Raw genomic sequence first — 11,895 nt, 5'->3', positions numbered from 1 at the left:
TTCCTTACTAATCTTCATAGACAAATGTCTGACCACAAGTATCACTTTGACGTGAAAATGTCCTGCTCTGGTAGGTGAATATTTCATTTGTTTTATTGGGAAATGCAAACTGTTGCTAACAAAATAGGCTGTTCCAATGCTGTCAACAGGGTTTTGAACAAATTGGACGGTGTAAAGAACGTTGACATATCATTAGAAAAACAAACTGTAGATGTTGTCACTTCCAATGCACTAGGTTATGATACAGTTCTGCAAACTATCAGTAAAACTGGGAAACAGGTTATCGGTGGAAATGTTGTAGAATAGCTGTGTGTATGCATTTACCTCCCGTTATAATATTAATTTCTTTCAACTAGTCATATGAAGGCCGCAATTTGCGGATCCACGTAGTTGTCGATCTTATATTGTAGTATTCCTCCTGACGAAAAGTCAGTAATTCCAATTGTAAGAACCTGGGTGTTATTCTCTGAGGGTATGAAACTTAGTCCGGTGATTTTGCCAATACATGATATCGGTTGGTACTGAAGCGGAATTCTAGAAGATGGGGGTGTCGGTGGGCACATTAAGCCTGGGTCTATGTTTTCTAAGCCGCCTGATTTTAGATCTATCAGGTAGACATTATCTATGCTTTCAGCAAATGCCAGGTAATTTCCGGTATCATCAAACTTCAAGTTCCTTATGGCCCCGTTTAGCTTGCCCGAAAAAGTAAATAATGTTGAGTTTCCGCTAGGATTTTTTGTTGTGTTAGATAGATAACGAGTGTCATATATCCTTACTGTGCCATCCTGGTTTCCAGTAGCAATGAGATGGTTGATATTCCAATCTGAAGCAAATGTATAGTCATAATGTCCCGTAAGAATTATCGGTAGAGCTGATAATTTCGGTAATCGTCTGTCTATGATGAAACTGTTTTGGGTATCACCGGAGATGAGTACTTGACTTTGTTCCGATACTGGACCTTCACAAATGGTATTAATAGCAAAGTCCAACTTATCTGCTTTAATAACTTGGTTCGTTGTGTAATCGAAACTTCGGAGGAATTTGTCATTTGAGGATATCATCAATTGGTTTGCAAACGAGCGGTGTCTGGACATCAGAATATATGTAATTATTCCATCCAAGTGATTGGTCAAAAGGTATTCCTGAAATCTGTTGGTATGTAAGTCGTAAGTTAAAAGAGTTCCGTTAAATGATCCAATACTGATCAGTGATCTATTGGCACTGATGGTAGAGATCTTCAAGTCAGCAAACTGAGAGTTTACCAGATCCAATTGGGTATAAATTTTGTTTGTCTCAGGGTCTAATCTCATGATTCTAGAGCTTTCTGGTCCATTTTCAATGTAAAAGACACTATTTTTGTCAACACAGTAAACCAAGTGGCGGAGCTGGAAATGGGTCACATCTGGTTTCGGCAACGTAAAGAACTTGTGAAACTCAAAAAGAGGTTGGATTTGCATAAATTTGGAGTCATAATGGCCGCTGTGAGGCTGCAATTTAAAATCCACGGTCAAATTGGCCAATCGATGTGAGTCTGGTAGATGGGTATAACTGTGAAATAAGTTGCTTCTTTGGCTCAAAACTTTGTTTCGAAGTCCTTCAGACGGCCACATAAGTCCCTGACTATCTATCATAGCTCTTTCAGGTAGAGTTTGTTTTATTTTTTGAATCACCTTCCTAGTAATTTGGTGGTTGCAATGCTCAAGATATTGTTCTCTCTCTTCGTAAAGATTAATTATACTGCTAAGCTGGTCTCCTTTGAGTAGGTTGTCTTTATGAATCAATGATTTATAGAAAAACTCAAACAGATCATTTTCCAGCTCATAATCCCTGGCTTGTAGCTCTTGTGGAGGTATATCCAGAAACGAATCCTGGTTCGACCATAAATGTTCAGTGTTGAGAAGATTCATGGGTAGTTAGCTATTTTTAAGCTCCTTCGATAATTGTCAAGCCTTATCGTTTTTTAATAGTCGCCTTGGTTTTATTTTTTATTTCCTTCCTTGGTCTTTTGGTTTGAGTGGTTTTATTTCTGATTGTCACTACCTCAAGAACAAATTTGGAGTGATTCTCACTAGCTCTATCTTTCGAGAGATAAGATGGCCTAACTGAAAAACTCTCTAAGTAGGAAAGGTTTACCAATAAAGGACTACATGCTTTTGAATCTATATAGTTGAGCCAATCAGGAAGTCTACTTCAGTTCTTGTATACTCTGAAATTCCTCACCAATTTTTCTTATTAGAACTTCTTTATCTTTGAAATAAGACTCCTTCCAGTCCAGAATTTCCTCCCTTGAGTACGGACCATAAATTTCATCGTATCCTACATACTGAAATTCATATCCATCGTCATTTGTTTCATTATCAGCATCTTCCAAAGTACGCTTTACTCTTAATTCCTGTCCAGTGAGCTGAGCATATAGTCTCATTAATTCTTCCCGACTCATATTGTATCCGTCATATCCCTTTTTCCCTAGCAAACTGCAGAGATCAACCGTCTGTGTAATAGCTTCTTTGTTCTTGGATTTACTGAGTCTTTGCAGAGCTTCCATGGGGGTTTCGGAAATTTCTAAAAATTGTACCAGATCATTCAACACTTTCTTCAAATCAATTTCTTTCCTCTCCTGCCGTCTCCTTTCAACAGCTAATTTCTTCTTCAAAAGCCGCCTCTGCTGCTGCGTTCTAGCCTTCTCAATGACTTTGTCGTCGTAAGTTACCTCTTCTTCGTTGCTACTTTCCGAGTCAGGTTTGTTAGCAATAAAATTACCATTCTGGTCGAACACTCCCTCCTTCAATTCGTCGTCCAGATCAAAAGACGTGAGCTGAACTTCATTATCTTCATTTAAACTATGTGTATTTTGTATTTCTGTGTCTCTGACCACGTTGATCTCTCCATCCTCATCTGTCTTTCCTATCAGCTCCAATGCATCTTCATTCATAAGCTTAATGTCATCATCCCCTTCCTCTTCATCAAGGGAATCTGATTCATATCCTGGTTGATAGCTGAGCTTGACTTTTTTTCTATCCAGGTTTTCCAAGTACGGGTCGTCTTCTTTATTTGGGGCTCTTCTTGGCCTTTTCTCGGTTAGGCTAACCATCTAGATGTTGGAAGGAAGAAATATCTGAGGCACCCTCGAAAGAGATACCATGTCCCTTCGAGGAGGGAAGGAACTACAATTAACTTCACCATGGATGACCCGTTTGAGAGTGTTCTCTCCTTGGAACAACAATTTTACCAGGATGGATACAATGAAGGATACCAGAAAGGTGTGGAAACACACTTTAAAGAGGGTAAAGAATATGGAGTTCAAACAGGCTTCCAGAAATTCGTATTTCTAGGTTTCATCCAAGGGTTCACCAAGAACATATTAGCTTCAGACCAAGAGAACGTCAAAGTGAAAGAAAACGCTCTTCAGATCGAAAGTATTTTAGAGCCTTTACAAGATCACACTTCTAACTCTGATGCTGACCATGAACTCCTTGAATCCGCTCTTAAAAAATGTCGTAATAAACTGCGGGTTATTTGCAATCAAATGCAACATAAAACTTCTCTGAGTCAGATGGAAAATTTGTGCTTGGATATTACAGGAAAAATTCCTGGTGAGATTTTGGAAGATGCTTGGTAAACATTTTAGTATTCACTTTGGAGATACACACTTATATCAAAGTTCACGCTCTTGGCTATGCTTTTGATGATGTCCCAACTAACATTACATTTCCACCTTGTATTTCCATCTAAGACATCATTACTCGACTTTAGGATCATGTCTTGAGATGCTAGAGTTGCTAAAGATTTTAAAAGATCCACGTCGGTTTGAAGTTCAACTTCTGATTCATAAATGGCATGCAAGATCGCCAACAATCTCTCCAAACTAAAAGCATTTGGGGTCAACGTCTTTACAGATTTCTTTTTCAACATGGGCTTTTTACGTTTATCAAAACGTGCGTCTCTGAACTTTGAGAAAAAGATCAAGTCATTCCGTGGATCGTTAAACGACGCCAAATACGATGCCAGCAGGATGTACTTGTCATAAAGTGACAGATTAAATAAATCGTCATCTAACAGAGCTTTTCCCTCTTCTTCATTCAAAACACTGCAAGGAATGGCATACTCAGGTCGAAATAAAGATTTAAACTGTCTGAACACTGATATAGCATCACTCTTCCCCATCACTATTCTCCCGTTAGTCTCAATCAATGGACCTTTGAATTGCACCCATATTTTATCAACAATTTTCTCCAGCTCTTTGAGGTCAGATGCGAGTACGAAATAGAATGAATCTACTACTATGCCAAGGAACGTTGTTATGAATTGTTGCTGTGATTTAAGTATTGTTGTGGACACTAGTTGTTCGTCGGTGAAATTTTTCACTTGTTCATCAATTGGAGCGTTCTTCTCTAGTTTAGCTTTTGATTCTTGTAATAGTTGATTTTCTAGCGTGGTTTGTTTCATTATTTTCAAAATCTCTTTAGTCTCTTCAAGAGTATAATTAGGAAAGTAAATTGTAGGAATCCCAATGGTCGCCAGTTTTTCTGGAATTAAGGTACTTATAACCTCCACAAAGTGAACGCTGTTCAAGCATTCATCCACTTCTGCTTCTTTAGTCAAAGCCAACAGAAAACTCTCTGTATCTTCCAAACATTCATCTAACTTCTCCAGGATAATAAATATTGGCTTATGTAATCCGTTCTCAATTACCTGGACAATTGTGTCAATGAAACTGTTGATGTCATGGCAAGTGGAAGCTGGGTTCGTCTGCCGCACTTCTCCTGCCGTGTATTTGCCTTTAAAGTCAAAGTCCAATTCGTATATACAATTGAGGATTCTCTGCATTATCATTTCAGTGGACAAACATGTTTCACAGTCTATTTGAATTATTATGGAATCTGCTTTTGTCTCCAAAAATTTGTTTAGAAGAAAAGATTTACCGACACCGCTTCCGCCTTGTAGTATGACATTGTTAAACGAAACATCATCGCCTAAAAAGCACTTTAGTAGCTGCCATTGAGGGTCTCTAAACATGGAAGTTGAAATGTTCAAGAGCGATGAGAATCAAGGCCAGCGATCGCGTCAATCTAGGAAGAAATTCAACAAGGTCGGAGGTTCACATGAGCTACTCTTTCATGGTTTGATTTTTGTTTCAATTTCTCTATATTACACAGTTCTATTTGCTTAGCTATTCTCCTGTAGTGGTGACTTCCTTTAACATGTTAAAGTCGTAGAATCTTGCAACGGTGTGGAAAGTTTTCATTCGCTTTACAATGTCACCTCGATTAACCGTGCCAATCCAAGACCCAGAGCACGAACAGTACAATTGTAGTTCAGAACTTCGAAGTTTGTGGCACTTGCTACATTTCAGATCCTGGTTATAAAAATGCACCAGCAATTTATGAGCATCTGCGATCAGCCTCTCTTCTAATGCAAGCTTATTGAACCGTCTCTTACAGTTCTGACAGTTGAATATTTCAGTCTCAGTATCTCGGCATAGATCTAAGTCTGTTATGTGATTGCAAATTTCACAATGAACATTGTAAAGCCTTAGTGAAGCTGATGGATTCTTGAAAGTTGCCTCAGCGCTGAATTCTTTAACGTCAAAAAGTTTTAGAATATTTCGTCTTAAAACTCTCACTTCAATGTTTCGGCTTTTGGAAAGTGACAAAATATGACAGAGGAATTTGACAAATTCAAGTGTTGGATCTGACAAGTCCAACTGTGAACCAGCAAGCTTTGGGAATTCATACTCGGCTTTTAATGCTGGATTCAACAATGTTCGCAGTTGGCGTTCTTTGAGCGTAATGATTCGTTTCTCCAGTACGTTACCAAACATATCAATGATATTGTTCTCTGGCTTCTCATAAACGAAATCTGTAGAAAGTGACTGTTGTTGATTTTGCTTTTTAAGAATGTGCTGTATTTGAGTTTGCCGAGGGGTTCCATTAGATTGTGATCCATTCAAATCAAGCTGCTTGCACTTCAAGAATGAATCCAGTATCACCACAACCCAGTCCTCAAACTCTTGTTGCAGCACTGGAGGTAAAAACTGTTGTAGTTGCCAATGATTGATAAGTTCCAAATCTTGTTTCTCGTTGGAAGTAATTTCAGCACAGCCATTCCCTCCATAATTGTATTGGTCCATCCAAATCAGCATATCCCAGTACCGCACCACTTGAAACTCTAGGTAGCTAAACATTGATTTTGAACGCACAGTTTTTATGATATACTGACCATAAGCATAGGAGTTTTCAACCAGTAATTTGGAGGTTTTTAGGACTATCTTGTTTCGGTTAGCAAAAATAATAGTGGAGCCCAATCTCTTGAATTCTCCTAGTAAATGTAATAATGACTTCTTGGTAAGGTTGTAGACATGATAAAGCAGAGACGGATCGTACAGATATGAAGACGTTTTCTCTACCCACGACATGAAATTGAACACCATAATGTCGGCATCGACATTATTCTTAAGAGCATCATCCCACCACGACTTCAACAAGAATCGAAGAGCCTGCAATGCAGGGGTTGAAAAAATATCCTCTGCAAAAGACGTTGTGTTTTCATTATCTCCAATTTCTAAACCTTCTGCTTCGTTGATCAATGCTGAAGTCAGAATTGTATTGATTGTTAAATTGCTCAAATTGAGTTCCAAACACACAGTCTCATAGATCTCAGGTTTGTTGATGGTTGGAAACTCCAGAGACTTTTCTATGTTAGCCATCGATTGATCTAGCTCGAAACCACCATGGTCAGGTAAAGGATTGGGAGACCACCATAGAACTATACCCAGCTCTATGAGTTTCCTGGCATACTGAATGTCAATCAAATAACTTTTATCCTCCACATTCAAGTTGCATAATGGTATGTTACCATACCTCGCCATAGAAATGAGATCCTTTAACCCAGCTCCTAAAGATAGATAATGATTTATTATCTTGTTGATGACAGAACTCTTCCATGATAATGGTGACAGATTCAATTCTCTCAAATTCATTGAAATGACAGGTTGTTCATTCAAATTCTTCAACGCCCTGACCAGTTTAGTACATTGGTTGGATTGGATCACCATCAACGATTTGGAGCTTTTCTCTTCGTTGGCTTCACCGCATTTGATATTTAAATTTCGAAGTAATTTATTCTTATCTGTGAAATCTACGACATCAAAGGATAATTGCTCGTCATACTGAATAATGGTATGGGATAACCTTTCTTTCTTAGACCGATAATAATCTTGGTATACTGATTCCATGTTTCGTGGCAATGATGATGCTGCCATGTTGGGTTTCAACACAAGAACAGAAACCGTTGGATCCCATGATTTGAACAAAGAGAACACTTCATATCCATTGGCAACAATGTGAATTAAGTATGTCACATTCAAGTTGAAATGACTTAAATATCTTTCTGAAGGTAAGGTTGTAAAGTTGTTTTGATTGAACCCATTTTGCAGTGCTTTCCCTAATGCCCCAACTTGGTTCTCTTGAAATTTGACGGAATTTCCAAGCTCTACAATTATTCTTTCAGTACAGTCTATTTGTGATTCATAGACACATTTCACATCTTCGTGCTGAAAGAGTCCATTGCAATTTCCTCGTTCCGCGTTAAACTTCTCCTCCGACATCGTTAGCTTGAAGAGATTCTCAACTTTTTCACCCTTGGGGAGATGGTTAGTGGACGGTTCGACAGTACATTCATCTGGTATGCTTAGTGATCCTAAATCAGTCGTTTTGAGTCCCAGGAATACTTTTTTAGGAACCGCAATGGTGAATGTTTGTACTCTTCCATCTATGAACACCAACGCCTTAACTTCTCCAGGCTTACAAGTTGAGTCATGTTTGTATTGCAAGACTTGCCAACTAGATCCAACGTACGATTCAGCCTTCTTTCTCATAATATTACCAATAGTTCCTCGGGTTGCGGTATTGGCACTAGCCCCGAATAGCTTCCTTCTCCGTTCCCTATTTTGTGATTGAAGTTTCCACTTCGCCTTTTGATATTTCAAGAATGAGCCATAATCCACCAATTCATTAGGACAGTCTTCTTCTAACAGTTTCTGCTCCTTTTCGGCAATTCTTGACTCTAATTCCTTTTGCTTTCTCTTACGGGACGTGACTTTTCCCATCTTGCGAGACATTCCATTAGTATCCGCACCAAAATCTTCGATGTCCTTAAATCTGTTTGAGATATCTTTCATTATGTCGGAGTTTGTAGTCTTTCCAAAAAACTGAGCCAAACTACTTTGCTTCTTACTGTCGTTTTGACTGTTAACTTTTTTCTGTAGCCATTCTGGGTGGGCAATTCTAGGAACAGGGTTGGAAATATTCTGCAGAGCTGCCGGAATAGTAATAATTTTCTGTACAACAGAGGCCAACCTTTCTGTGTAATATTCCCAGTCTATTATGGTTCTTGGATCAAAATTGTCCAAAGAGTTATCCCCAAGCCACCTTCTCAGGAATCTCTTTTTGATCTCGGTATCAGAAGAAAAGATAGTAACCGGTACAGCTCTTTCAGTGATTGGAGCATTGAGAGGTCGGTTAGCAATAACATATTTACAAGCCAATCCTTTATCCTTGACCATTTCCTCTCCTAGGAACTCTCCTAACCTTCGAGCAGTAGTAATTGATGTGGATTTCTGAGTTCCATACTCAGCTAAGGTTTTACTCATGCTCCGGTTCTCACAAATCAGTTCAATCAGATCTTCATCTTCGACGTTGACACCTTTGGAGTCTAGCACATCTAACCACCGATTAGCAACATTAGCCACGGTTTGATAACATCCTTCCAAAGTGTCTCCATGTAGGAAAAGTTTGAATATATCAGATTGAAAGTTCTTGATTAGTTGTAATTCACCTCGTCTTTTCAACTCAAATCCTTTTAGCTCAGCCAATGAACCGTCAAAGTTGAACACAGCATAACGCTTTTTAAGTCCCTTACCTTCCTCTTTCGAAGTAGGAAGGATCATGGCCTTATAGGGACCATCTAACTCAAAGAAGATAGAATTGTCAGAGTAAGTTTTATACTTGTGAGTGACCGGATCAACCAATTCTTGATACTGGTGGTTCGTGAACTTTTCATGAACCAAGAAGTTCAACATAGAACAAGGATATGAAACAGTAAGTGTTTTACCATCCTTCATTTTGAAATCAAAGTCCTCTGGGAACGATGAAGGAAGAATACACCAAATTCCGTCAGTATCAAGTTCTAAAGGCCTACCCAGGCGCTCAACCAACGATCTGGCTAATTGAATAATAGTGGCACCAGTCAGACAGGTAATTCCAGCCATTTCCACGGAATACCATCTGGATCCCTTTCTCATGACATACCCGTAGAATGAATTAAGAATAACTTTATGAGCCAATTGTAAACTATCATATAAAACAATCATTTTCTTGGCCTCATCCAGACTATGTCTATCATCTTTTGGTATTTTGGATGCTTTTCCCTTCCAAACTTTGGCAAGTCCTTTGAACTCATACCTTCTGTCTCTAAATGATCGCACTGTATTGACATAGAAAGGGTTTTCCCGTTGGCAGACAATAGCCTCCTTCTCTATAGTTTTCGTCTGCTTGATTCTATGATAAACTTTTCTTGAGTACTCACTTAAATTGCTTTTAACAAGTGCAGCTCTTTGAATATGAGAAAGTTGATCAAAAGTTTTTCTGGGAAGCCAAGGTTTATCTGGCGCAAATGTATCGTTAGATAAAGCATGTTCGATCATCTTATACTCACTATAGTCTGCGGGATAAAACTCACCCCTCCATGCCCATAACAACCTTCGATCGCAAGTTTTACCTGGTCGGTTGAAGTCACACTCAGCACAGTCTTGATCAGTCTTCATCGAATCAGGTTGCAGCCTATTTGTTGTCATAATATTAGGGTACATTGATGCCACATCAACATGATAGATCAACGGAGCTTCGTGTCTCTTAGGATTATTCTTTAATTCTAATAGCTCTCCCTTGATCTTATCATAAATTTCATCATAGTTTGTAATGTCTTTCAGTTGTTTCTTGGATTCAACTTCTATCGAGAACTTCAAAGATTGGTCCAATGTTGAGAGGATCTCATCAATAGCAGTGGGATCAATTCGAAAATCTGTGGAAATGTCTGATCTAAACACACCAGCTTCTAAAGATTCAACGTGGCCTCCAACATAAGTTTCAGATTCTATCAGATGGCCTTCATAAAAGCGCTCAAGTGGGTCAGTATGCTTATTGGGTAATAGGATGTTGTTTTCATAAGCTTGTACCATTAATAACATCTCACATAAAGTTCCAGTTCCTTTTCTAAGAACTTCATCTGGATTCAAAGGAATGATTGTACAGAGAGAAAAAACAAAAGGATGCACATACTTGTAATAAAGATAGTAAGTGGCCACAGCATCAGAAACTGAGTATTCAGCTAATAGCTGAGGTTTCTCGTAAGCATATGGAGTCATCAGTTCTGGGTCTAATTCTGTGGGGTTATAACCTAATTTTACTGTGGTAACGGCTTTTAGACCTTGAGAACCTTGGGGAAGATAGGAATCACGTTTGACCCATCTATAACAGTCCATATGGACACAGTACTTGGACTTGTACTCATCTTCCACATCCTTGGCAAAACCAATCTCCCGAAACATGTCAATGCCATGAAAAAAAGCCCTTTTCTCCACAAAAGGCCAATCAAAGAAGTCACCGTTAAACGTGGCGATGACAGTGGGTCTAACTTCTCTGATATGCTCAAAAAATCTTTCAATCAATGCTTTTTCATCTGGCTCGTTGAAGATCGTAAAAAGACCGGGATACTCTGGCTTGGGAGTATATTCAAAATCTTCGATCTCAGCGTTAATGATTTCCCTATTAGTGATTAGAAACCCTTCCCCGTCAATCATATAAGAAATCATCATAATTTGATCGATACTACTGTCAGGAAATTTGAGAGGGGCCTTTGTAGTTTCAATGTCGAACGCCAAAATAACAGGGTCCGCAAATGCAATTTTATCCTTCATTTCGGTGAATGAGACTTGGGCCGAGTCGGTGGCCTCCAAAGTATACCATTTTCCGATACGATAATTATTATCAATAGAAACCCGAACATGGTACGGCACGTCGTACTCTCGGATATCTTCTAAACAGTGTGCAATGTCCAATGGTTTTGATTTGGACTCTGTGTTGAAATCAAGATCTTCTTCCTCATTCAGCAGATTGTAATTCAAATCAGAATTGTATACATCTCTTTGTTCCTTAAATAATTGGTTTTGTTTCACTATCGGAGCTATGATCCTTCTTGCCTCTAAAAGATTGGAAATATTGTGAAAGGAAAGCTGAATCAATGTTCTCTTCAAGCCTATTAAATGGTTGGGTAGTGATAAGTCATCTTTCTCGACACGGCTAGCCTTTTTCAACAATCCTTCTAACTGTTTCCTCAGGTACTCTTCTACCTCAGATTCGTATGATTTTTTACAAATGACAAAAAAGTAGGGATCATATTGTTTTGTTACTTTGAAGCCACCGCCCTCTTCGTCCAGGAAGTAGTAATCGACTCCAGAGTAACCTTGCAGAAGGTCTTCCGATGGGATAGTTGTGGTATGCATGTTGATCAGCCATCCTACCTTCTTAGGACCACTTTCGTAGCGGTCAAACCCAAATACAGAGTCAATTTGGTCAGCTTCTTGGACCAGGGAAAGCTTTGTATGTGCATTTTCATTGTTGAAATTAGAGAGTAGTTCTTCTTCTGACCGCCTTTGATATGGTTGAGAATTGTTGCCGGAATTTTTCACGAACCGAGCCGATGTTGACCCTTTGAACTGTGACTTCGAAGACATTAATAGCAGAAGTGGGCTTAGGTTTCCTGGATGGTTTTATTACGCCCTTCTGAAGGTCTGACCTTTCTAGATAAATTCTAACGCGTATTTATCTAAGACAGGCG

General features: G+C 38.9%; 6 protein-coding genes across 6 annotated transcripts; 2 read left to right on the top strand and 4 right to left on the bottom strand.

The window, feature by feature from the left end:
- Positions 1 to 24: 24 nt before the first annotated feature.
- On the top strand, positions 25 to 306 carry PAS_chr1-3_0087 (Hypothetical protein; the record flags this gene model as incomplete). The annotated part of the gene is made up of 2 exons (XM_002489380.1): positions 25 to 70; positions 128 to 306. 2 exons carry the CDS (start codon positions 25 to 27, stop codon positions 304 to 306), a joined length of 225 nt encoding a protein of 74 aa, XP_002489425.1.
- Positions 307 to 356: 50 nt separating this feature from the next.
- Positions 357 to 1,907, bottom strand: PAS_chr1-3_0086 (Hypothetical protein; the record flags this gene model as incomplete). The annotated part of the gene is made up of 1 exon (XM_002489379.1): positions 357 to 1,907. One exon carries the CDS (start codon positions 1,905 to 1,907, stop codon positions 357 to 359), a length of 1,551 nt encoding a protein of 516 aa, XP_002489424.1.
- A 278-nt stretch (positions 1,908 to 2,185) lies between these two features.
- PAS_chr1-3_0085 (Hypothetical protein) lies at positions 2,186 to 3,091 on the bottom strand (the record flags this gene model as incomplete). The annotated part of the gene is made up of 1 exon (XM_002489378.1): positions 2,186 to 3,091. One exon carries the CDS (start codon positions 3,089 to 3,091, stop codon positions 2,186 to 2,188), a length of 906 nt encoding a protein of 301 aa, XP_002489423.1.
- A 90-nt stretch (positions 3,092 to 3,181) lies between these two features.
- On the top strand, positions 3,182 to 3,619 carry PAS_chr1-3_0295 (uncharacterized protein; the record flags this gene model as incomplete). The annotated part of the gene is made up of 1 exon (XM_002489377.1): positions 3,182 to 3,619. The coding sequence occupies one exon, from the start codon at positions 3,182 to 3,184 to the stop codon at positions 3,617 to 3,619; it is 438 nt and encodes a 145-aa protein (XP_002489422.1).
- Positions 3,620 to 3,624: 5 nt separating this feature from the next.
- Positions 3,625 to 5,016, bottom strand: PAS_chr1-3_0084 (Subunit of the origin recognition complex; the record flags this gene model as incomplete). Its single annotated transcript, XM_002489376.1, has 1 exon — positions 3,625 to 5,016. One exon carries the CDS (start codon positions 5,014 to 5,016, stop codon positions 3,625 to 3,627), a length of 1,392 nt encoding a protein of 463 aa, XP_002489421.1.
- Positions 5,017 to 5,170: 154 nt separating this feature from the next.
- Positions 5,171 to 11,791, bottom strand: PAS_chr1-3_0083 (Catalytic subunit of DNA polymerase (II) epsilon; the record flags this gene model as incomplete). Its single annotated transcript, XM_002489375.1, has 1 exon — positions 5,171 to 11,791. One exon carries the CDS (start codon positions 11,789 to 11,791, stop codon positions 5,171 to 5,173), a length of 6,621 nt encoding a protein of 2,206 aa, XP_002489420.1.
- Between the last annotated feature and the right edge of the window lie 104 nt (positions 11,792 to 11,895).

This window comes from Komagataella phaffii, chromosome 1 (assembly GCF_000027005.1).
Source record: "Komagataella phaffii GS115 chromosome 1, complete sequence".
Classification (NCBI taxonomy): domain Eukaryota; kingdom Fungi; phylum Ascomycota; class Pichiomycetes; order Pichiales; family Pichiaceae; genus Komagataella; species Komagataella phaffii.
This window is presented reverse-complemented; position numbering and strand designations above follow the sequence as displayed.